This window comes from Falco cherrug, chromosome 9, assembly GCF_023634085.1.
Source record: "Falco cherrug isolate bFalChe1 chromosome 9, bFalChe1.pri, whole genome shotgun sequence".
NCBI lineage: Eukaryota > Metazoa > Chordata > Aves > Falconiformes > Falconidae > Falco > Falco cherrug.
This window is the reverse complement of record NC_073705.1, coordinates 12,412,392-12,436,025: the sequence shown is the minus strand read 5'-3', so window position 1 is coordinate 12,436,025 and position 23,634 is coordinate 12,412,392. Positions and strand designations below refer to the sequence as shown.

Below are 23,634 nucleotides of genomic sequence, written 5' to 3'. Positions count from 1 at the left end.
CAAAGCTGTAGCCTTCGCTCCCGATCCAAGTCACCAAGAAGCACAGGCATGGCAGTGCAGCTACGTCGGCCCAGAAGATAAATTTGGGAGGGAAATCGCATTTCAATCAAATAAAGGAAATGTACTTAGAAGGATTTTATTCAGGATAGTTTGGATTTATTCCTGACAATAGTTCTGGAAGCAGGAGTTTGTGATGGAAGTCTTTGGAGACCAACAATTAGAAAGAGGCAAGTCAAACAGCCAGTGCAAACTTCCATAGGATTACGTATATGATAATTCACAACAAATTGTAGAAGGAGATTTAGGTACAAAACCAAAACCTGAAAAAGCAACATCATAAATACCTGCCCCGTTTGCCTGCTCAAACAAGGACACGTGCTTTCCCTCAGGTGCTTCCAGGCAGCACGCTCTCCCCAGGGTCTCGGGGGCAAAGAACCTCTTCTTGGCCTCGCAGGACTGGGAACAAGCCCAGGATTCCCACTGCACTCGGCCCAGACAGCCCAAACTGTCTTTTCCAGTGTGTGCTGCTTAATATCTTGTCAGTTGCTATTTTGGGCTTTCTAGATAAGGAGTGTGGTGAACTGTACCCAGAAGCACAAAGCAGAAGAGCTCTCAGGAAGAGCTGCCACCACCAGACCTGAAACAATCCGTCTGTTATTTCTGCACTGGCTGGCACAGCTGAACAGTCTTCAAGACGAGCCCAAACAGACTTGCGGGGCAGAAATGTCACTGGAGGTGCCAAAGGTGAGCTCAGGTATGAGCTCAGAAGAGCAACAGCTCGGGAACAGGTCCAAAAAGCAGTCTGGAGCACGTGGCCACACAGGAGCTGGGGAAAGCAGAGCTCTGACTGCCTGGGTGTTTGGGGGGTCAGGAGCCACAAATTCCCCCAGTTCTCCCAGGCGTACAGCACTGTCTCTGCTCCATGTACCACCAGGCAGGACCAAGCAAAGCAAAGACCTGAAGGCTGTGAGCCTGGAGGAGGAGTGAGACACAGCTACGTGTACTGCAGGGACAGTAACCCAGTCACTATTTCCCCCTCCTGTTTATATCCCACAGCGTCTGTTCTCATCTCACAGCTCCTCAATGACAAGTATCCCAAGTGAGCGTGAGAGGAACAAACAAAACATCTCACAATTAATGGGAGACTGCTTGGGCTTCGTTGCCCCTGGCTTATTCATGCAACATGAGGAACAAGTGAAGCATCTGGAGGAGACCAGAGACCACGTTGCAGAGGAGCCCAGGCTGCCATCCCTCTACCTTGACCCCAGCAGAGCCAGTGCAGGGCTGAGAAAGGACGCTGGGACCACAGCCTGCTGTCACCTACTCCTCCATAAACCCAGAATTTTGCAAATCCTAAGAGCAGGACTCGGTCTCTGCAGTGAATCACTACAGCAGGTTGACTTTGGCCACAACCTGCTTGCAGCCCATGCTGGAATACTCCTTGTCCCCTGTAGTGTAGTAACTGAGCTGACTCGCTAAATTTTCGATGTGCTTCTGGTCGGGATACAGCCCTTCCCTCCTCATTTCCTCTAGGAAGCAGTTTATGACGTGAGTTTTCTCCAGAAGAACAAACGGGATGATGTCTGCAGACTTCCAGAGAGGGTGGGCATCAATCAGTACAGGCTGGATGATGCTGAGCAGTTCTTCAGCTCCCCTTTGCTGATGCAGAAGCTCAGCAGATGCATTCTGGATAACAAACTTAGCTATTTCACCACCTCCTATGTTGCTTATTAAAATGTAGATGGCATTGAGGAACTCATTAGTTTGATTGGGTTCAAAGAATCGGCTGAGAGTGTCCAGCAGGACCGGAGACATGAGTTCAACCTCATCCAGAATAAACAATGGTATCTTCTCTTCTATTTCTGCTCTTGTAACCATGTCAGAAATCTTCCGAGACAAATCTATTTCACAAGTAAGAGGAGCCACCCCACTGGGGCAGTGGTGCATAACAAAGTACTGAAGCACAAAGTCATTGTCCATGACAGACCGAAAGTGTTTGGCCAGCAGCCAGCCAACATGACTCTTTCCAACTCCTGTCGGGCCATTTAAAGAGATTACTAGAGGCTTGTTGTGTATGTGGGTAGCCAGATAGTCTTTCAGTAATTCCATAATACTTTCCACAGCAACCTTCTGCCCAAATACTTCCCGGTGCATTGTTTTTTCCAAACCATCTAGGTCATATTTTTGGAGGTTATCATCCAGGTTCTCTATTGCATTGAGAATCTGGAAGAAGATAATGACAATGAGTAAGAGGAGGCAGCGTTTTGCCTTGCTTTTCTCCTCTGTTGGAAGGTATCTTTTTGTTTTATCTGGATACAGGACTATCCTAGATTTTCTGCGGTTCTTTTTCTGCCTGCATTTTTTCATTGCATACTGCTCCACAGATGTGTCAAAGGTAAAGTACCGGGAAGTTTCTAAGCCTGCCTCATTAAAGAAGGACATGGAAGGGCCGTACAGGCTAGTTCGGTTCAAGGAAAGTTGCCTTTGAAGCAGCCTTGTATGGACAAGCTCTGAAGACTTTTCTCGAGAGAGCTCTAAATGCAGGCGGCTTTTCTTTTGCAGCTGGTATCGTCGTCGCAAGCGGATGATTGCCCGCAAGGGAGAAGAAATAGAAGACATTTTCTTTGAAGCAGCAGGGATTTCAGCTTCCAGTACTTCTTCCCCATCGGTTTCATAGCAAGATGCCTCTCCTTTTGCATCACTCTCAGCACAGGGCATTTCCCCTTCTCTGTCACTGTCAGCCCCGGGCATCTCTCCTTCCGCACTGCTCTCAGCACAAGGTGCCTCTTCTTTTGTGTTGGTCTCAGCCCCAGGCATCTCTCCTCCTGCACTGCTCTCCGCACAGGGCACCTCTCCTTCGGTATCGCTCTCCACACTGGGCACCTCTCCTCCCTCCGCAGCAGAGGACACCTCCCCATCCACCTCAGCAGAGGGCAGCTCTCCATCCATCTCGTCTGGTTCTTACAGCCCATTCACATCATCTTCTTTGTGAAAAGCAAAACAAAGTAAAATCAATTTGTAAGACCAGAAAGTGACCAATAACAGATTAGACAGATATCCCACTTTCTAACAGACAGAACCATTATCTGTAGCAATTGGCAATGGTAAGGTGGCAGTGAGACTTTCAGACCTAAGCTGATTTTCTGGAAGATGCTCTAGATGTGCAAAACTATGGATGAAATTCAGTGTAAATAAATGCAAATTGATGTATATCACAAAACCAATCCTGCCTTCACATATAGAAGGAAATCTCAGAGCTGGCTGAAGCCAGAGCTGGGGAGCCCCCGGCAGACCGACCCATGCTCCGAACTGAGCTTCCCAGTCCTATTTCCTTACATCTGCTGGATTTAAGCAGGACGCAAACCCACCCCTCCGCACCTGCACACGTGCACACACACGTACACACTCCTACAGGAACAGCCACCTGCACAGCTGCTGCGGGGTGTGGGAGCGTGCATGGGAGTAACCTACTATGAAAACGCTCTTGCCACGCAGGTTGTGGTGGCACAGCATCTCCCTGGGGGGATTCTTCCCAGCCGACGGGTATGCCAGGCAGTGCCAGGCACTGCTGGCAGGGGGAGGAGGCGAGGGCAGTGTCCCCAGGCTGCCCCAGGGCAGGAGGCGCTCAAACAGGTTGCAGAGAAGGGGCACAGCTGTGACTAAGCCTGCCAGCAGCACACAGCTGTGGGGAGAGGAGCGGGGCTGCCCCACAGCACCCCGACCCTCCTACCCCCACAGTCCTTCCCTGCCCCGTGTGCCCATGCACTCACACCCCAGACACGTGGCAGATGCTGTGCCGTTCCCACACAAGACCCCGGAGCCACGCAGGAGAGCGCAGGGACGTGAGCATCCCTGGGAATAACCTTCTGGATGGAGAACGCATGGGCAAACCTCAGTCAGTGAACTAGGAAGAAGAGGAGAGGCCGTGTTCCAGCAGTGGGATGCGATGACAAGAGGTACGGATTCAGGGGGCAAGCCGCCACAAGAACACAGACCTCCAGCCCTGGATGCAGCCACACGGCGCAGGACCCCGTGCACGACCACCTCCACTTGCCACAGTGCCAGGGACGGATCCATCCCTGCCTGACACGAAGGCAGTGGTGGCAGAAGCTGTGTCATGGTGGGAGGGCATTTCCCCACCGCCTCTGGACTGCGGCAGCGCTGACGCAAGGGACAGTTTGCTGCCGTGACATCGCCAGCCCCGAGAGCAGGAAGGCAGCATGGGCAGAGCAAGGCAAGCCGCTTTCACCAGCTGCCCAAGAAAATCAAGCATAGGTCTGGCTTAAAGCACCACATCCCTAGTGAGGAGGAGGAGGAGGTTCCCGAAAGGTTTGTTATTAACTCGCTTCGGCTCAGCAGGAAGTCACCAACCTGCAAAATGTCACGCTCCAGCGAAGGTTTTACTTCCCCTGCCATGAGGCTGACGCAGGCGGCCGCCCGCCGGCACATAGCGAGCAAAAGGGCGGCCGGGGATGCTGCGTGGGGAGTCACAGGGAAACGCTCCCAGGCGTCTCCTCGCTTCACCCTGCTCCTTCCCCGGCCCCTCCGAAGTGCCGGGACATGCCAAGCAAAGCCTTCACCCCCGCCTCGGGGACAAGCTGACTGCTACTCCATGTGCTGGCAGCCGGCTCCTTGTGGGAAGGAGCTGGGGCCAGCCCAGCACTAATTGCTGGACGAGCTACTGCTGTGCAGCAATTAGCCCCGAGTACTAATTGCTGACCATTTGCAGGCTTTGGCCGTGCCCAGAGCAAAACCAGTTGGATGAGATTCCTGCAAACAGGCACAGAGACAGCGTTTGGCAGGAGGCCTAGGGGCCCACTGCTACCAGGGATGCCAGGGAGCCCCAGGTTGTCCCCACACCACCCTGGGGTCACACCTTTGCTTCTCTTCATCTTGCATGCTTTGCACTGCTCACACAGTGCCAGAAGGTCCCCAAAAGGTTGGCTGTTCCCAGAGCTGCTGGGAAGCAGCCTGTGCAGCGCAGACTGGCACAGACACAGTCCCCAGGGAGCGGGGACATGGCAGAGCTCAGCCTGGGGCCAGGACAGCCCTCCTGGCTGTAACACACATCAGTGCAAACGCACGGTGAAGCTCTCTCAGCCCCAAACCCAAGCAGGTATAGAGGGGGCTGATTGAATGCCGGGGGGAAGCTGTGGGAGTTCATGGGAAAAGGCTTAAGGATCAGAAGGACACGGGCAGGGAAATACTAGACATCCCAAACGCTCCCCTGGGGATGCTGCCGGCACACAGCAGGCTGCCATCCCACCCTGCCCCTAGCCCTGGCTGAAGCATGAAGTGGCTCAGCTCCTTGCACCCAGAGCCAGCTCTCTGACCACTGCTGTGTTCGTGCGGGGAAGCTGGTGGAAAACAGCAAGGACTGAGCGCTATTAGCTGGGAGATGCTTAAGACCTTCTTTCCCAAAAGCTGAGAGCCCAAACAGCACATCCATCCCACCAGCATGGGATGCCCAGCCCTCCAGATGAGCCGAGTGAGGCAGGGTGTAGGGACCAAATCCCATCCTCAGCAAGAAATCTGTCCAGTCACGCATATAATAATCCCATTAATACCATGACTCAGTTCCTAATACCTGCTGGTATTTACATAGGACTCAAATTTTGTGAGAGCAGCCCCCGCTTGCTCAACACCAGACTGGGGCCAGGGCAGGCAGCTGTGCTAGCCCAGCAGCGCTGCCAGCCTGCAGAGATGGGCATTCAGCAGCTTAATTAGATGTTTGGCAAAAACGATAGGAAAAAGAACCCGGCCATGCAGCCTGCAGCATCACAAGTGCTTGTGCAAACACCGTTAGTTGCTGCTCTGCGCCCGCTCCAGCCGCACGGCAGGAAGGCTTGCTTTTAGCTCTGCTGAGAAACCTCCAGCCTTCCTCCTTCAGCTCTTCCCCAACATTTGCCTTTGTGCATGACCCTGCTCCTGCCAAAACAAGGTTTCCACAACAGACCAGCCTGTGCAGCAGTCAGAGGCAGCTGGGAGGGAACTGGGACAGGACTGGGGAGGGGCAGCCCCCGGGCAGATGATGTTCATGGGTAGACAGTGCCCAGTTTGCAGGAGACATGGGCCGACAGCAGCCAGAGAAACGTGTCCCCAGTTAAAGTGCCGGCTGCTGAATCCCAAGGATGGCGTCGGAGAGGAGGGAGCTGCCCCCCAGACTCAGGCTCTTTGGGTTAGCAAAGGTGCTGGGAAAAGGGAATAGCTGGAAAATTCCAAAAGCTGATCCCCCATCCCAGCTGAAATCCAACCCCATCTGACCAAAACTGAACATTTACAGGGGGCATGTGGAGCAAAACAGCCCCTGGCAGCAGGGGCTGTGGATTGAAGGGTTTCCGTGGCTGGGAGCAAAAATCCTGGCTGCTGGCAGAGTCCAGCACGGCCCCGGTGCAGGGCACAGCCCTGGCACTCCGCATTGCAGCTCCCCACAAACACTGCTCAGAAACAAGCTGAGACACATGGTTTGCTTCACGGCTTGAGCTCGGGGTCTACAGGCACTCACCCTCCCCAAAAACCCAGCACAAAGGTGACAGCCAAGCAATGCAAAAGCCACCCGTGTTGCCCCGAGAGCCTGCTTGCCACCAAGCCCTGCCAGCCTCCCTCCCAGCTCAAACATTTTACCAAGCTCCAAAGACCGAGACCAATTGGGAAGGGCAGCAAGCGCAGGGAAAGAGCCTGGAGCATCCAAAACCGGCAGGAACAGGAGGGTCCCCACAAAACTGGGGTGTTTTTTGGTGGGAAGGGTCCATTGGGACCAGCAGGAGGTGGTGGTGGGGATGGAGCTTGAAGTGGCCGAAGCCGAGGGGTGCCCCAGTGACCCTCCGCGGGGTGGGGGGCAGGATGGGGGAGCCGAACCAAGCGCAGTTACCCACAGCGTCTTCCTTGAGGCCGACTGCCGGCGTTCCTCTTCGGCTGCCGAGCCCAGCCCCCGGCCTTGGACAGGCCAGCTGCTCCTCTGGCCCCCCTTATCCGTATAAAAACCCAACCGCAGAGAGGAAATGGTGAGGAGGAGTGGCTGGCAGCGGCACTTCCTTCTCCCCGTCTTCTCTCCCCTCTCTTGCTCAAAGCCCTCCTCGGTGGCTGCCGTCACGGTGGCATCGTGCAAAGAAACACGAATCCCAGGTGTCCGCAGCAGGATGGGGATGGGGCAGCGGGATGAGCTCATCACCCGCGCAGCCTCGAAAGCCCAAAGTTCAGGCAAAACATCCCCACCCTCTGTGGTGTAATTAGCTGGGAGCCCGTCACCAACAAAGGTCGAAGCGGTGATGCTTTGGGAGGTTATCGGGGCTGTCCCAGAGCTGGTGCAGCTTGGGGATGAGGGACCTTGTCAGCAGGGAAAACAGGGAGGGCAGAAAATTAAGTGAATCTGGGGAAAAAATGGTGAGTCCATAAATAAACAGTGAGTCTGGAAAAAAACAGCAAGTCCAGAGGAGTTATTTGTCTGTCCCTGGGCAGGCTCCTGCACCACAGCAGCTCCTCTGCCCCAGCCACCCCAACCCTGCGGTGGCTTTTGGCCCCTTGGCAGCCCCCAGCCCCACGGCAGTGGGACATGGGGGTGGCCGGGCCAGGCCGCACAGCTGCTGCAGGACTGACCTCTGCCAGGGACGGCGCGGGCACCCCGAGCCCTCGCTGCACAAAAACTCCCTGGGGAAAAACCACTTACTTCTTCCACCAGCTGCATTGTGAGGAGGAGGAAGCAGCGGAGTTTTTTCTGTACCTGGCAGTGCAAGGGCTCATCACAGCAGCTCCGCCTCGCCTCCACCTGCAGCTCAGCTTTCCTTTAGCCCTAATGAACCTGCCCCGACACCTCCCACCTGCACTTGCACAATCCGGCCAAAGCTTTTCTCCCAAAAAGCAAGCCCATTTGGCAAAGCCAGAGCAGCAATGCCACCTCTTGCCAGTCTTTCAAGCTCCTATTGTTGGATAAACCCCCAGCTGGAACCCGCTCCCTGTGAGAACAGCTGCCCAGGGCTAAAAATAAAGAAAAAAACCCACCAATTTGGGGTGTTTTGGATCATCGCAGTGCAGATCCCACCCTGGCTGTGATACATATCAAGGTCCCAGCATCTCCGTGGGAAGGGGATGCTCCGAGCAGGATCCCTGCAGCCCAGACATGCAAAGTCTCCCTGACCCTGTGCTGGGTGGCCGGACGTGCCTCCACTGTGGCAAGGGAAGATTTGCCTAACAAATCCTTGCAAATGTGGGGATTTGTGTCACGAAGGCAGAGGAGCTCAGCTGCAGGACAGCCACTGGCATGGAAAAGCTGGGAGCTGCTCTCTGGGTTGGGAAGCCCGGCAGGGCTGACCCCAAGCTGGAGGTCCCCTCCGGAGGAGCTTGGGCAGGGATTTCAGGAGTAGCCATGAAAATAAATGTTTTTCTGGCTAATTCAGATTTTTGTGAAGGAAGATATTCCCACAAGCAGCATGGTTGAAAACCATTTAAGAAAAAGAAAAGCAATGCCCCCCCAAGCAATCAGAGGAGCAAGAAGCTCCCAGCCACCACCCAAGGGCCGTGAGCAAACCCTAACAGCCCAGAAAAAAATTTATTGCTGAAACTGGGAAGGAGCGTGAGCCATCCCCAGCGCCCCTTGGGCAGCTGGGGGGGGGGCATGGGGGGCAAGCAGCCTCGGAAATGCAGCAGGAAGGCAAGGGAGAGTGGAAGCAGGGCTCGAAGCAATGCTTCCAGGGATGCTTACCCTGCCTGGGAAATGGCATTGCTAAACCCCTCCCCAGCTGTGGGGACAGAGAGCTGGCGGGGGCCATGGCCAGAGCAGACGGTGACAAGCTCTTGGTTACAGTGGGGACGTGGGAGCAACCTGTGTGGGACCCTGGTGGTGCTGGGGGAGCTCGATGGCACGTGGGGACCTCAGCGGGGCAGCGTGGCCACCACCAGCCTGTGCCGGGGGCCACACACAGCCATGGGGTGCCCGTGCAGGTGACAGGTGATGGATGCAGGGTGCTGCAGGGCTGGCGCTGGCAGCTGGGGATGCTGTCCTGGTGCCAACGCTAACCAGCCTCCCAAATCCTTGGCTCAGTCTGGGGTGGCTGCCAAGAAAGCCAGGGGGGCACCTGGGGGGAGCGGGAGGACGGGGCAGGGGCATCACTGGCACCAAGAGGTGTCCCATGTGGGGACATCCCTCCAGTGTGACCCATCGGGCAGGCAGGGAGAAGGGGGACAGGACTGTAGAAACTGGCTGCTGCTGGTGTTCCTGGCCAAAATACCTCCTCGTGCTGCTGCTGCCCCTGCCGCGGCCCTGGTGTGGGGGCCGCATCCCCCCCAGGGGGCTTTGGGGACCTCTGGCACCCCAAAGTAGAGGGAACAAGCTGCCGTGCCATGGGGAGGGGACATCCTGGGGGGGCAGGCACATGTTGGCATGGTGACAATGCAACGGGGGGCGTCTGTATGTGGGGGACAACATAGTGGGGTGGGTGCTGTGTGGGGAGCAATGCAATGGGGGAGCAGTGCCTGGGGGGACCCCCACATGCAATGGAGTGGGCTGTGTACATGGGGGGGCTGTGCAATGGCGGGGACATGCACAGGCAGGGTGGCAGTGGCAGGGGGGTGCAGGGGGACAATGCAGCTATGGGGGAGGGGCACCCCTGTGCACTGGGGCCATGCACCCGGGGGGCTGTATGCATGCAATGGGGCAGCGCGATGGGGTAGGTCTGTACAGTGCAGCGGTGGGGGGGGGGGGTTGGGGCCCTCTCTCCTGCCAACCCCAGTCCCCTCCACTCACCTTGGGGCCACAAGCCCTGTCCCGTGTCCCTGCCGGTGCCGGAGCCCCGCGCCGGGCCCCAGGCAGGGAGGAAATGGTGGCTGGGGATCGGGCCGAGCGGCTGCGGGGCCACGGCCCTTCCTGCAGCCACGAATGCAAATCCTGCGCAAACACAGCCTCTCCCACAGCTCTGCCCCACCACGGCGCACCTCGGGGGGAAAAGGGGCAAGAAAGCCCCGGGGACAGGGGAACGGCCACCTCCGAGCCAAGATTGTGGTACCAGTTACCAACCTGTACCCACTGGTTTGGGTACCCACGGGTGACGGGCACCCCCCGATACTGGTACCCACCAGAAAGCGTCGCCGGAGGTTGGGGCGCCTGCATGGTCCCTTGCTGCTGGGCACCAACTTAGAGACAATGTTAGGGTTTTCCTGCATATTTTTTTTGGCACATCGCCTGTGTAGCCAAAATACCTCCAGGGCTGATGAGCAGCAGCTGCATCCCTGACACGTGCACCCCAAGCCCCTCTGCTCCCCTGGGAAGTCAGAACAAGGTGAACGAACCCCCGCAGGGCCAGCAGGTCCCTTTGCAGGGAAGCTATGGGTGCCCACATCCCAGAACAGATCCAGGGTGAGCACCAGCAGCTCCAGGACGGAGGGTCCCACACCCACAGTGCTGGCCTTGCCTGGAGAAACTTTGCAAAAAAGGAGGAAATCCATCAAAAAAAGCAGCTAAAGGCCGCCAAAAAGGTCTCGGGCTTGGAACTGCCAGGAAAACGGATGTAGAGATCAGAAATACACCCCATGGATGCAAAGCTTGGAGCAGGCAGGGAGCAGGCAGGTGGCCCTGAAACCAAGTGAGAGAAGGGGAAATGGCACCAGGGTGAGGACACAGAAACCCCTGAGCAGCCCCACAGACCCCAAACTCAGAGCCAGCCCTCCCTGCAGCCCCCCAAAAAGAATAAAAGTTAAAATAAAATAATCTGATCCATGGTAGGCAGCAGCTTCCTTGCATGGGGCTTCCCAAGCAGCTGGCAGGCAGCATCCCCTGGGAGCACCACGTGCAGGATCCAGCCCCGCAGCATCATTTCCAGAGCCACATGTCCTTCTTCTGAGCATTGAGCCGCCACACTAGCGATGGCCTGGGCTGTTGGATGTTTTTTTTCCTTTTATATCACCCACCTTGCGTTGATCTGCCCTGAATCCTCTACCGCTGCTCCAGCCCCGGGGCTTCTCCACACCGCCAGCCCTCCTGCATCCTAAACCTGGCGGCGTATCAGCAAGAAGCAAGGTCCCTCAGCGTCAAACCGGCAGCAGATCAGCAATTCCCCGGGCAGGATGCTGTCCCAGAGCCGTGGAGCCAGACCCTGCGCTCTTCCCAATCTCACCCCTCGCAAAGAATTCCAGCCTTCATAAGCAGCCCTGCTTTAACACATCCTAAATAACCCAAACAGTTTATCTGTGGGCCGGGGAATGTCCCCTGTAGGGACGCCGCATCCTGCTTAGGTTATCATGGCCCTTCTAAACAGTTTATAAATAGACCACGGCAAATGAGGGCGACTGCTCTTTTTGAAGGAAAGTGTGGAATTTTATCTAATTTATTTTTTTTAAAGCCACTCAAGGGGCGCTGGTCCAGATGACAGCGTCTAACCCCCAATTTAAATCCGCTGCTGCTTCCTCCTCCAGCTGAGCTCCATCCCCACCTCAGTAAAACCATTAAAAAAGGGGAAAATACAACGAAAGATGGGCTTGGCAGCTTCGCCCCCTCATGTGCTGGCCTCGGTGAAGGCTGCGGTCAAGCCGTGAGGCGCCGGCTGGGCTCAGTGCCAGGGCGGCAATGGGAAGGGTGCTGGGTGGGCAAGCGGAGAGGGCAGGGACCTGTGGCACACACGGCTGCACCTCGGAGGCTTCGTGTTCACACTGCTTCTTCCCTTGGGAAAAAAGTAGAAAATATGGGGAGAAAAATGGAAAACTTGGGAAGTAATTTGGTGAAGATGGAGAGCAGCGAGTGCCCGCAGCCACTCCTCTGCGGCGGGTGGGACAGCCACCTACGCGGCGTCCCGCAGTCAGCGTCCCCCCGGTGCCATAAATGTTGACTCATTTCACAAGCGGCAATCAGGGAGAATCATTGTGACACGCTCCCCCATAAAGGGGTGTCCACAGGAAGGATTTATGCCATGCAACAAGGGCGTTGGTAAAACACCCCAGAGGAACTGAAGCCATTTCCAAGCATCTAAGGAGTAAAGAAATGGGGTTTTCCGTGCATTTGAGCGATAGTTTTTTTTTTCTTTCCTCTAAAAGTGGAAGCGATTTGCAAAAGTGAGGGACCTGGGGCAGGGCTTTGCCCTGGGCAGGGCTTTGCCCCAGCCAGCACATGTAGCTCTAGCTGGAAGCGATGCAGCTGCATGGCAAATGGCACAGGGAAGAGCACAAAGCCCTTACTTCTCCCCAGCTTCCTCTGTTCAGGCTGAAAAATTGCCTTTCCAGCTTGTTTCAATTAATTTTAAGGCTTTTACATTCCACAAAAGCTAAAGTGTTCATTAAACCAAATTTTTTCCTATTCTAATACTTTGAAAAGACCATGCTCAGCTGGTGGCTCCAGCTCAGCCACGCCAGGACCTTCCGTGGGGAGGGAAACAACTCCGGGTCCCCTCCGCAGCAGAGACACTCGCCCTCCCGCTCAGAATGGCCAAACTCATCACATCCCACAGGGGCAGCATCAAGGCAGCTGGGAAAAGTCAGGGCAGGAAAGGTGCTCATCCCATCCCTTCCCCACCCTGACCCCCCCAGCACCGGCAGAGCTTTGGGCACGGTGGGGAGGGCTGGATGTGCCCCACATCTCATCACGGGGAGGCTGGGAGCGCTGCCGGGGATGGGGTATGGCTAGGGCACACTCACTGCGCCGCAGCAGCCTGCCTTGCGGGGTGAGGAATATATCCACCTGTGCTCATAGATAAAGAAATATTTTTGCATCTACAAGCACAGCAGAACTGGCCAGGGCCCTGGCGTCACTCACAGCCACCATCCCTGCCCCAGCAGCCGGCCCTGCCTGCACCAGTGGCCAGGGACAGCCCTGGCTGCCAGCAGCCCCGCTGCAATGCTGGTGGTTCCTTTGATCTCAAAAGATCAAAAAGAGCCATTTGCCCGCGCCGTCGCAGCCGCAGCGTGCCCAGACATTCAATGGACAGCCACGAAGCGTGGAGTGGGACGTGCCATGGCACACCCCGCGCAGCTCCAGCTCCTGTGGCTGGCAGACACTGACCCTGCGGCTGCCTGCCTTTCCAGATACTTCCACATGCTCAAACAGTTTTCTTTCCTGAAAGAGTAAAACAAAACAAGAGAAGCTGCCAAACGCAGCCCTGGGGCTCTGCACCTGCAGCACATACAGAGAAGAGGATTCCTCAAGGGATATCTGCACAGGCTGCCCATGTCTTCCTCCATCTCGCCTTCCCATGGCAAGAAGTTTTGGATGGAGCCCAGACACTTCTGGGCTGCTTTGATTTATTTAGTGGCAGGTGAGCGTCAACAAGGCTGTATGTTAAATAGGAGTTGCTTTCCGTGTTCCACGGGCCTCTCGTGCACCTGGACGCACAGCAGTGCAGCCGGGGTTACAGGCTGCTCCGGAGGTTCAAGCGTGGCCCTTTGGGACCTCAGTTCCAGCAGCTGCAGTGCCCGCGGGCTGGCACACAGGAGCCAGCAGAGGAGGGGGAAGGCTCCTGGAGCCGTGGACACTCATTCTTTGCTCCACAGAAAGCAAGTGGTTATTAAAAGCCAGATTTCCCCAGCACATTCCTCCCAAGGAGCAAAACCCACCTGGGAAGCAGGACCACGGAAGCCTGAACGGTAGCAAACGGAGACAGGATTGCCATCCCCAAACCCACTGCCTGATCCCCAGGCTGGGGCGCGATGCTTAACCAGCGGAGCTCAGGCGCTATCCCACCCGACCCCCTCCTTCATCTCAGTGGTGCCGGGGCCTCTGGAGCTCACCAAGACAACGCACCCTTGAGGGCAGCCGCTGTGGCTCCCTGCCACAGTGAAGCAATCCCACCGCTGCCAGAACCCACTTACTTCTCCGCTGGGACTGAACAGCTTGCCCTGAAGAACTGCTACGCCTCCTCCATCCAAAGCGTTCTTCATCCCACAAAACGATCGTGCCCCACAGTTTAGGAGTCCCAAGCAAGGGTGAGCGGATCCTGCATCTTCCTCCCACGTCAGCCACAGGAGATGGCACAAACACTTGCTTTTGTGCAGGGTCTCGCTCATCACAGCCAGCTGCAGGATGCTGCTTTAGCCGCACACAGAGACCCAGACAGCAAGTGGAGCCAACAGCCCCCCTCCCAAAACCTCCCGGGACCACAGACGGAGACCCGATGAGGGGGAGACAGTGCCTGGCGGGCTGAGAGGAAAGAAAAAGAGTTGGTACCGTCTGAGAAAAGACGACTGCTGGCTTTTATTGCCCAGTGAAGTGGGCTCAGACACTCACGTACCGGAGGAAAAGCACCGTGGGGAGCAGGCCCAGACCCAGCAGTTGTGGGCGCACAGCCCAGGCTGCTGCTGAGCTGTCTCCGTGTGGAAAAGGACACCCGCTTTGGGGAAGAGGGCACAGAAAACCCCCAGAGCAGAGGAACTTCCCAGCAGGGTGCAGAGATCTGGGTGGCACGCAGGAACCCAGCACAGGCACAGAGAAGTGACACCGAGGGGAAGGCAGGGACGCTCGCAGTCTAGTTGCAGTTCTTGGGAAGGCGATAGACACTGCCTGAGTAGATCAGCTGCTGGTCCCGCACCTTCTTGTGCAGGAAACCCTGCAGCTCTTGTAGATCGATCTCGGTAACCACCGGGCCTGTCATCACAAACATCTTCAGCATGCTGTGAATCCTCTCCAAGGACAGGCTCTCGAGGTTGGTCAGCATGGCCTGGATGTACGTCCAGAACAGCTGCGGGGGGACACGCGAGCAACAGTAAATCACGCTGGCATCTGCACCGTGAAGAAAAGGGGAGCTTGAGCATCCCCCATCCCAAAAGCGGAGCAGGGCTGTAGTAGGTGGCTGTGAGCTCTGCTCTCAGCCAGGAGCATGCGGCCTTTCAAGAGGACACATCCAAGAACAGGACACCCAGCCAGAAAGCAGGATTTGACGTGCAGCCCGTGCATGACCCTCAGTGGATAAACACCAGTATGACACCTGCGTGTTGCCCAGCGGCACAACACGCGCACATGACACACGGGTAGGAAAAGCACTGGAAGCGCCCAGGAACCACAACGCAGAGAAGGCAAAGGTCCAGCTGTTAGTGCCGGGGCAGCCTTTTTGGCAGCCTAAGTGCCATGAAGCCCCGCTTGGGGGAATCCAAGAAAGTTACGGCTGCTTTTAAATAGGAAATCCTGTCTCAGAGGTTTTCTTTATTTACACTGAGAAAACAGAGGTCGAGATACCCAAATGGCTGCGTGGCTCAGCAGCCGGGCACTTCCCTGGAGGGAAGGCTGTGATCCAGCCCCTGCACCAGTGAGCGTTTACCAAGAGACAGCCCCTTCCAACACCCGTCAGGCTGCACTGAGCCACCTGCAGGGGAAAATGCAAATCCAAAGCGCAAACTGAAGCCCTCGTCTCAATCGGATTCCCCAAAACCAAAAGCTCGGGATGTTTGCATTGTCCCGCCGGCTTCGCAAGCAGCCGAGACGCACAAGCGCGTACCTGCAGCTCTTCCTCTTTCTGGTCAGCCTGTGAGGCCATGGCAGAGTCCCCCTCCTCGTCGCTGTCTATCAGAACGACCTTCTCCACCTGGTCCTTCTGCTCCTCCTCAATCACAGTGAAGATGCCTTGCGGCTCTTCGCGCAGGACGCCCTGCTGCAGCCACAGCGTCATCTTACGCTTCAGCGACGTCACGGGCACCTTGAGCACTTCGCTCAGCTCCGTCAGCGTCCACGTACCTGCAGACCCCACGGATCTCAGAGAAGAGAGCGGGACACCTGCCCACCCAGCCCCAGCAGCCACGACTCGGTGAGAGGACGGGGACGGCTGGGAGCCAGTGCCAGCGGCAAGCAGCTGTGCGCAGGGGCTGCCTGGCCGCGGAGCGGGTTCTGAGCTGCGGCCCTGCTCCGTGCCGTCTCCGAGGGTGGCTGGGGACCTGCTGAGCCCTCTGGTAGGTCCAAGCCCACGAGCCAGGTCTTGGTGCCGCTGCCAGAGCTCTCAGAGCCTCCAGCCACCCCCCTAACATGGCCCTCCCACCCAGCCATGCGAAGCACACAGACACGAGGGGTTGACACCGAGTCTCTGCCGCAGCACTCACTCTTGGTCTGGAAGTGCAAAATGATGGCAGCGTGCACGGGGGACACGGACAGGGAGAGGGTGCGATCCGCCAGCTCCACGTCCAAGTCCACCAGGCCCAGGTGGTACTTCCAGTTCAGGGTCCTCATGGCCTGCAAAAGGGGGAAGCAGCCGCTCACGGCACATCTGCCAACAGGAGCCACTAAGCGCTGCGTTACTGCAAACGCCCCTCTGCCACCAGGGCCAGCTGCACCCCCAGGCCCCTGCCAGATGCTGAAGCTGCTCCCCTCCTCACACGTCGCCCAGCACTGCCACCAGCCAGCCCCCACCCCATCATGGGAAACATCCTCCTCGGCACAAGTTGTCATCCAGACCTGGCAGGGTAAGCACAGGCTGAGGAAACACTGGAAGACCAAACGGGCTGCCCAGGACAAACTCCTATGGGAAAGAAAGATTCCTCTGGGGCAGCATTTCCTCGGAACACACGCCATCTCTTCTCATACTGCTGTGAAAACAGCCCTGCTTGCTTTGAAGGCCGAGGAAAACTCTCTTCCCTAATTGCCATCACCACAACGACCCAGGCACCCCATAAAGAGAACCCCCCCCCATTAGGCAACAGCTGAGCTGGGGCAGCTGTAACCCCCGATTCAAAGCTGAAGGACTGCGCGATTCCACCGTAACAGCACGGGTGTACCAGCAGCCAAAATCCAAGGGATGTTAAAGCAGACTTTGCACAGACCACGCCATGTAACAAAGTCTCAACAGCATACATGGTTTTGAAGGAGGGTTAAAGGTGCCTCACCTTTAATTTCTCATACTTCTTGGAATAGGCTTCCATGGCTTCCTTGACCTTCTCTGGAAGCTCCAGCTTCTCCTCTTTCAGCAGCGGCCAGAACTCACTTGACAGGATAACAGCAACAAGGCTGAACGGTGGCCTCTCCTCCTCTGGAAGCTTCTCTTCCTCATCACGAATGTTGGCATTAATGCGTCGTGAGTCAGCCATATCCTGGAAAAGGCACAGGAAGCTAAGGCAGCTCCTTCTCTTCCAAGTCAGTGCTAACCCTTACTAAAGGGGAAGCTTAAACAAGGGGACTAGCATCGTCTCCAAATGACGATGGGGACACTGGAAAGGACAAGGTCATGTGTGTCTGCATCAAAGTCTGCTGCACACTCAGAAACAGTCGTGGGGAGGGCTGAGAAAGGGCTTGTTCCACTCAACACTAGCCTGGAGTCCCTCCAGAACTGTGCTTCCTACAGTGCTCCAAGTGAATTAAACGCCAGAGTCCCAGCCCCACAGGAGCTGGAGGAGCCCAGCTCTTCACTGCTGGAATACTGCACGGCAGGAAGAGCAGGAGAGACAACAGCACCAGAGCCACCATTCCTCAGAGGTGACAACCCAACCCAAAGGGCTTAAAAAGCAGACAAGATTTTGAACACACTTCTGCCTCTCACACACCAGCCCCCTCACAGGGATTTTGGGAACCCCGCTTTCCTAGAAAACCCTTTTGGGGTCCCTCCTCAAGTCCCTCCTCTTTCACAATGGGTTCAAACACCCAGGACTTGAATTTAAAAAGTAAACCCCATACTTTTAACATGACTTCACAATAGTGCATCTGAGCTTCACCAAACCGCAGCTTCAGCAGCTCCACGTTGCGGATTTCCCTGGTAAGAGAAACACCAGATCAGACACAGGTCCCTCAGAGAGGCGGGTCTGGCTTGGCCTCTGCCGCCTGCAACGCAGCCAAAACAGGTAGCTTCTAGCACAAGGGTGCTCCTCCTAGGAAGCCTTGCAAGGTGTCACCTACATGCTGCCCGATCAGTGCAAGCCAAGTGCAGGATGGAGCAGGGTGCAGCTTGAGAAGAGGTGAGCACGTGAAATTCCACATGCAGACCCAGAGCTGCAGAGGAAATGGCCAAAGACGAACAGCTGCTCATAGGACCACAACTGAAGCAACCTTCACCAGGTGATTCTACCATGGAAAGCGACGAGGCTGGGCACCTGCACCTCACCTCTCAGCGTTGTAGTTGAACTGATGGAGCAGCCGGTCAGCCAGAAGCGTGCGGTATTCGTTGATAAACAGGTCCTTGCTGCCATAGATGCTCACCAGCAGGCTGATGATGTCCGAGGACCGACGCTTGGAACTGGATTTTCCTAGCGAGGTCAAGCAGACGACAGTGCCAGACTATCAGAGACCTGCCCCAGCTCAGCTCAGCTCTAGAGGATGAGCAAATGAGCTGCTCAAGACTTCTGGTCCTGGCACCTAACCTGGATCCGCGTCAACGGGGTCAGGAACCCAGTCCCCCGGTTCTGAGATGTCATCGTCACTCTCCTGGCCGTTCTCCAGGGTCACCGGGTCAGCTTTCGAGAGCTCGTTGGCAAGATCGGAGCCCTCCGCATCCCCTGTGAGACCGGCCACAATCTTCCGCACCGTGTCTTCCCGAGTCCTGCCCACAGGCAAGAGAAACAGAGCGAGTGAAGGGCAGGGAGAGGGGATGCCCACGACCGCCCCGCCAGCCTCCTACCTCAGATACTTCCTGATGGGCTCGCAGGCCACCTCCAGGATAACCATGGAGGGGTCAAGCTCCCGCAGTGCCTTGATGGCCGAGATATACAGAGTGATGATGTCGGACGTGTTGACTCCTGCAGGAGAGGGGCACAGGGACTCACAGTCACAGAGCACAGGCAGCTTGGGTGCAGGGAGCCTGGATGCTCCAAGCCCTCTGCTCCACCTGACAAAGCTAAACTTCCCGCTCAGCTCCTCACCCCTTTGAAAACGAGGCAGAAAGATCTAAGCAGCTCCTGCTGCCCGGGCACACCCGAATGTGCACAGCCTGACCGCCTCCCCCTCATCAAACACAAAGCCAGATGAGGGGTCCCACCAGATCCCCATTCATGCCCAGGCTCCCCACAGTGTTACGGCACACGCGGGGATGTTGTACCCACCAGGGTGCAGAAGTCGCGTTTCCAGAGCGCTTTTCAGGGAGCTGAGCAGCTGATGCCTCTGATTAGTCCTTTCCAGGCAGAACTTGAGGTCCTCCACAGCGGGCTTGGACTCTGGGAAATCTACAAACCAAGGCACCATTAGAAGCAGCCCCACGCTCCAGGGGAAGGCAAGAGGAGACAGCGCGGTACCGCAGGAGAGGAAGGCCGAGCTATCGTGCATCCAGCCAAGTCCGAGTGACTGAATGGCTCAAAGCTACCTCGAATAATGCTGAAGAGCTCTTCGATGCGCATGCTGGCGTAGCTGTGGTAGAAGAACCTTTGGACGTGGCACCGCCAGCGCTTCAAGGTGCTGCTAGCCTCTGCAGAGGAACGTGCCAAGGGACCGTCTTGCAGAAAAACCCTGCTGAGCCAGCCGATCACTTTCTCAATCCACTGCACAAGGACAGGGGGAGCACAGAGATGGTGATCACCACAGCTGGATGCACAGCTGTGTCCCACACTTCACCTATCAACAGGCAGATGAATGAGCAAACTGCCTGCCACACCGGCTGTGACTGTGACACATTTCGGTGATTCCTGAAAGCCGTCAAGAGCAAGCAAGCCACCCCAAGGACCCACCATCAACCAAAATCAGGCACTTGAAACCAAGACCTCAAATACCAGCTGAGCTCATTTTTAATTATCTACTCCACCAAGGACGCACTGAAGAAATGCACACGTTCTGACTGTTACAACGGCAGACAGGACAAACCTGACAACTACACAACACCTGGGCATCAACCTGGGCAAGACTGTGGAAAGCTGATAACGCATGCTGAAGGAGAAAAGGAAAGGACTATAAATGACGCAAAGTCAATTCTAAGGAATACAATCATTATCAAACCAACCCATTCTTTCCTGTGAGGTTATCTTCTCTGAGCGCTCCTGTCACAGTCTGATTATCAACTGACTCTCCAGACCACTGCTGATGAGTCTCTCACTTGTACTTTTAGCAAGCTGTTTCTCAGACTTCTCCTGTTTTGCCGGTAGCTTTGCCAGGCTTATGCTTTTTGCCTTAAAATTCTCTCTTCCTAGTTCTGACACGCTCCAGCGTCCTGTGGCCAAACACGCTGCCCTTCCCAAAGGGATGGGAGCAAGGGCACCTTCAGTTACGTCTGACAAGCCGAACGCGGTTGCATTTTCCCTGCTGCCCTTAAAATGTCCTCAAACAATCTCCAGGTCACCCAAAAGCCTTTCTTTCACACAAGCTCCAGCAAAGAAAGGGCTGCACACCAACTAAAGGGGAGCAAATACAAAATGACTGCCGATGTTTGCACACGACAGAAATAGCCGACGCGGCAAACAGCAAGGAAACTGGGGCAACCACCGAGAGCCGCCTGGTTTGCACGGCAACCTCACTTCACACATTGTGCTTCCACACAGGCAAAGGCAAGGTCACGCCTCCAGGAACAAAGAGCGCAGGGCAACCTGCGGAGCCAGGGCTGGATCCTGCAAGAGCCATAACCCGGAGACCAATTTTATTTGAAGGCCACACTGGGTACGCTGACCAACACAAACTTGGTTTAAGGCAGCAGCAAAACAACCAGGTCGTCGCAAGGAAGGATTCTAATTCTGTGTATGGCCCACCAGTGAGATCAATGCCAGACCATCGTCTCACTTTCCCGATGCCTGTTTTAAATGGGTGCTGAAAAATCGGGAAGAGGACAGAAAACGGCCACACAAATTCTAACGATGGGCCCACCTACGCAGAAGGAGGGTCCTCTGCAGGCCAGGTGGCACTGCACGCTCTCGTAGCTTGTCAAACGGAATCACAGAAATTCCTGCTATGGCCCTCACCGGGTGAAACACAAGGGTCCGTCACGCACGGGCCAGAGCAAACCGTCCCCTCCAGCATAAACCAAAACTGAGAGTTGTAACCACCTCTTCTGCCAAGGGCGCTGGGAGTCGCAGCCCAGGACCAAGGGGTTTTGAGGTGGAATCTGCTTTTAGCCAGAGCTGCTAAAGCACCAACAGCAGCAGCTGCTCATCTCCAAAGGAAGGGCCCTTGCCGCCCGCACGCCTGCCTTACCTCCTGGAACTCATTCAGGAAGGAGCGCTCGTACTCCCCCCTGCATCGCTGCTCCATCCTCTCTTCTATCATCCTGTGCAAGATGGTTGTGACCGCATCGGCGCTCACTCTCTCCAGCAAATGCAGTCGGCGGCTACGGAGACAATGCACCGTGTATGGAACCAAAGGCACAAGCAAGTACAGACAGCCCCGCTACCCAAAGGCACCTTCCGCCCCGGACACGCCACAGATGCAGGCCTCAGTGCAAATGCTCTGACACACAGACGCACTGCGTGTATAGCATATGACGTGACTGCTACCCCATCTTCCTTAGGAACGTGACTTTCTGGCTATCAAAAGCTTTTCCATGTAGAAAAGTTTGCCCCGTTTTGGACAGGTGGCTTTAGCGCAAGAGGAAGGCATTGTCGTATCGAGGGAGAAGAACTTTCTCTCTAAAGATCTCCTCCTGTTCAACCACCAGTCGTCAGCCACCTGCAGACACCCTGCGTCAGGTTCTCTACCCATCACTGTGACCCGGCCCGACCTCACGCGCAACTCCTCCCATCTCCAGAAATGAAGAAAACCCGCCACTGCTCCCCGTCCAGACCGCCTGGTCCTGGCGAGTGACAGCCACCACCCCGTAAGCATACGTACAGGATGTCGTTGAGCTGCTGAAACTGCTCCATGGCTTTGGGGCACCAGCACTGCTCCCTCTTGCTGCTGCACCCTGCGCAGAGCGCGCTGTCTCCGCCGCCCTCCTCCGGATCACTGTCCTCGCTCATGCTGCTCTCACGCTCGCTCCTTCCCTCTTCTCCTTTCTTCCACTGCCGCATGTATATCCTGAACGTGCGGCCGTAGAACTGCTGGATCATCTCCTGGAAGGATTTGGTCGTGGAGAAGAAGAGGATCGCCTTGAACATGGTGTAGACCTTCTCCTGCAGCGTCTGGGCACCCGTCCCCAGCAGCAAGCCCGCCTCGGTCCACCTCTCCAGGAGCTCCAGGCTGTTCAGGTAGGGGTCCAGGCGCCTCCTGAGGAGACCAAACGCGTCCAGGAGGAGCGAGGAGCACTGGGGCTCCTCAGCCGTGTTCTCATGCTGGCCGATGCCATTCCAGAACTCGGGAGCTATGTTTGCCTGAAGGTCCATCTGCAGCACCTCGACGAACCACTCCTCCACCACCGAGTGCAAGTCGTAACGCCGCAGGACGTCCAGGGCTGCCCGCAGCTCCGCATCCTTCAGCGGCTGCGCAGCATCCGACCGCGGGACTGCCTGGAAAGCCGAGGGGGCACCGAGCTGGAGACCCCCCCTTGGGGGCCTGTGCCGGGGGGCCCAGAGCTCAGAGGGCGCCTGGCAGCTCCCGCTGCTCCGCCGAGCCCCACGGGGGGCTGCGCTGCTGACAGCCCCATGCCCACCGCCCTTGGTGCCCACCGCCCTGGGACCCCCACGGCCCTCACTGCCCACCGCCCCCGGGCCCCCATGGCCAGGCCTCGGGCCCCCACCGGCCCCAGACTCCCACCGCTCTCGGCCCCCACCGCCCCCGGGCCCCCCACTGCCCCGAGTGCCCGCACCCGGGGGCACCCACCGCTCTCGGGCCCCCACCGCCCTCGCTGCCCACCGCCCCCGGGCCCCCACTGCCAGCCCTCGGGCCCGAGCCTGCCCCGGCCGCCCTGACGGGCCGCCTGGGCCGCCGCGGCCTCTCCCTCGCAGTCCCCGGCAGCCACAGGCCGCCCCCGCCAGGCGCCCCCGGGCCCGCTTCTCCCCACAGCCCCGGGACCGGCCGGGCCGGGGCCGCCTCAGCCCCCCGGGGGCGGAAGCCTGCGCGGTCGGGGCCTGCGCCGGGCCCGCCTCAGGCGCCCACAGGGCCCAGAGCGCGGAGCCCCGCAGCCCCGGCCGCCCCTCCGCCCCCCGGCCCCGCTCACCAGCCCCAGGGCGGCGGGCGGCACCAGGCCGGTGCTGAGCGTGTTCCAGGCGGCCGAGAGCTCCGCGCCCGCCGGCGGCTCCATGCGGGCCGGGCCGCGCCGAAGAGGAGGCGGGGCGGGCAGGGCCGGGCCCGGCCGGGCGGCGGGGGGCACACGGCGGGTCTGGGGCCGCGGGGCACACTGCTGGGCTGGGGCCGCGGCCCGGGGGCACACGGCGGGGCTGCGGAGGGCGGCAGGCCCGGGGCCTGGAGCTGCGGGCGGAGCCGGGAGGCGGAGCGGAGCGGTGCGGCTGCGTGGCCGCCTCCCGGCGCTGACCGGGGCTGCGCTTCGCTTCGGTGCTGCTGGATCCCGGTCCAAGGGCATCCCCAGACCATCGCTGCGGGGTCCGGAGGCGGCATTGGCCCGGGGCCGTGAGCTCGTGCGGGTTTGTGCCTCATGTCCCCGCCGCGCAGGCCCGGGGGGTTCCGAGCGCATCCCGGTGCCCTGCCCGCCCCACCAGCCTGGAGGGCAGCGCGTCCTGCCAGCTCTGCCGGGGCTTCTCGGTCACGAATTCCCTCCATGCCTGCTGCCATCTAGGATTAGCTGCTTTCTCACTTTCCTGCCTTCCCCTGGAGTCACACCCTCTGTGTTCACAGACAGGGGTTCATTTGGTTGTTACCAGAGCCCCTACATCTCAAGGAATATTTTCAGCTTCGTAACAGTTCCCGCTGCCACAACAGCACCAGCCTTGAGTGAAGTGCCATGGGGA

At 57.5% G+C, this 23,634-nt stretch overlaps 2 protein-coding genes across 9 annotated transcripts; both read right to left on the bottom strand.

Annotated features, from left to right (window-relative positions):
* Positions 1–120: 120 nt before the first annotated feature.
* On the bottom strand, positions 121–9,843 carry TOR4A (torsin family 4 member A). 8 transcript variants are annotated; one of them, XM_055720873.1, is made up of 2 exons: positions 9,740–9,843; positions 121–2,984 (listed from the first exon to the last, which is right to left on the bottom strand). In XM_055720873.1, the coding sequence occupies exon 2, from the start codon at positions 2,947–2,949 to the stop codon at positions 1,387–1,389; it is 1,563 nt and encodes a 520-aa protein (XP_055576848.1). In that variant the 5' UTR covers positions 2,950–2,984; positions 9,740–9,843; the 3' UTR covers positions 121–1,386. The 8 variants fall into 8 exon arrangements, with proteins under 8 accessions (XP_055576848.1, XP_055576851.1, XP_027665318.2 ...); XM_055720876.1 differs by having other exon boundaries at positions 121–2,981; positions 9,740–9,817; XM_027809517.2 differs by lacking the exon at positions 9,740–9,843 and adding an exon at positions 6,872–7,513.
* A 4,301-nt stretch (positions 9,844–14,144) lies between these two features.
* Positions 14,145–23,375, bottom strand: LOC102059245 (anaphase-promoting complex subunit 2). Its single transcript, XM_055721133.1, has 13 exons — positions 22,887–23,375; positions 21,623–22,236; positions 20,990–21,122; positions 19,179–19,353; positions 18,922–19,041; positions 18,501–18,618; positions 18,244–18,422; positions 17,988–18,129; positions 17,564–17,639; positions 16,780–16,983; positions 16,000–16,129; positions 15,405–15,640; positions 14,145–14,651 (listed from the first exon to the last, which is right to left on the bottom strand). The coding sequence occupies exons 1-13, from the start codon at positions 23,358–23,360 to the stop codon at positions 14,439–14,441; spliced, it is 2,814 nt and encodes a 937-aa protein (XP_055577108.1). The 5' UTR covers positions 23,361–23,375; the 3' UTR covers positions 14,145–14,438.
* Positions 23,376–23,634: the final 259 nt, after the last annotated feature.

Bases quoted from the DNA above. Each gene is read 5' to 3' on its own strand.
- TOR4A (XM_055720873.1), bottom strand. From the start codon at position 2,949: ATGGATGGAGAGCTGCCCTCTGCTGAGGTGGATGGGGAGGTGTCCTCT.
- LOC102059245 (XM_055721133.1), bottom strand. From the start codon at position 23,360: ATGCGCTCGGAACCCCCCGGGCCTGCGCGGCGGGGACATGAGGCACAA. The intron at 21,123-21,622 runs GTACGTATGCTT...TTGTCTCCGTAG, and splicing joins CAGCAGCTCAACGACATCCT to CCGCCGACTGCATTTGCTGG. The intron at 15,641-15,999 runs GTGAGTGCTGCG...TGGGGTCTGCAG, and splicing joins TTTGCACTTCCAGACCAAGA to GTACGTGGACGCTGACGGAG.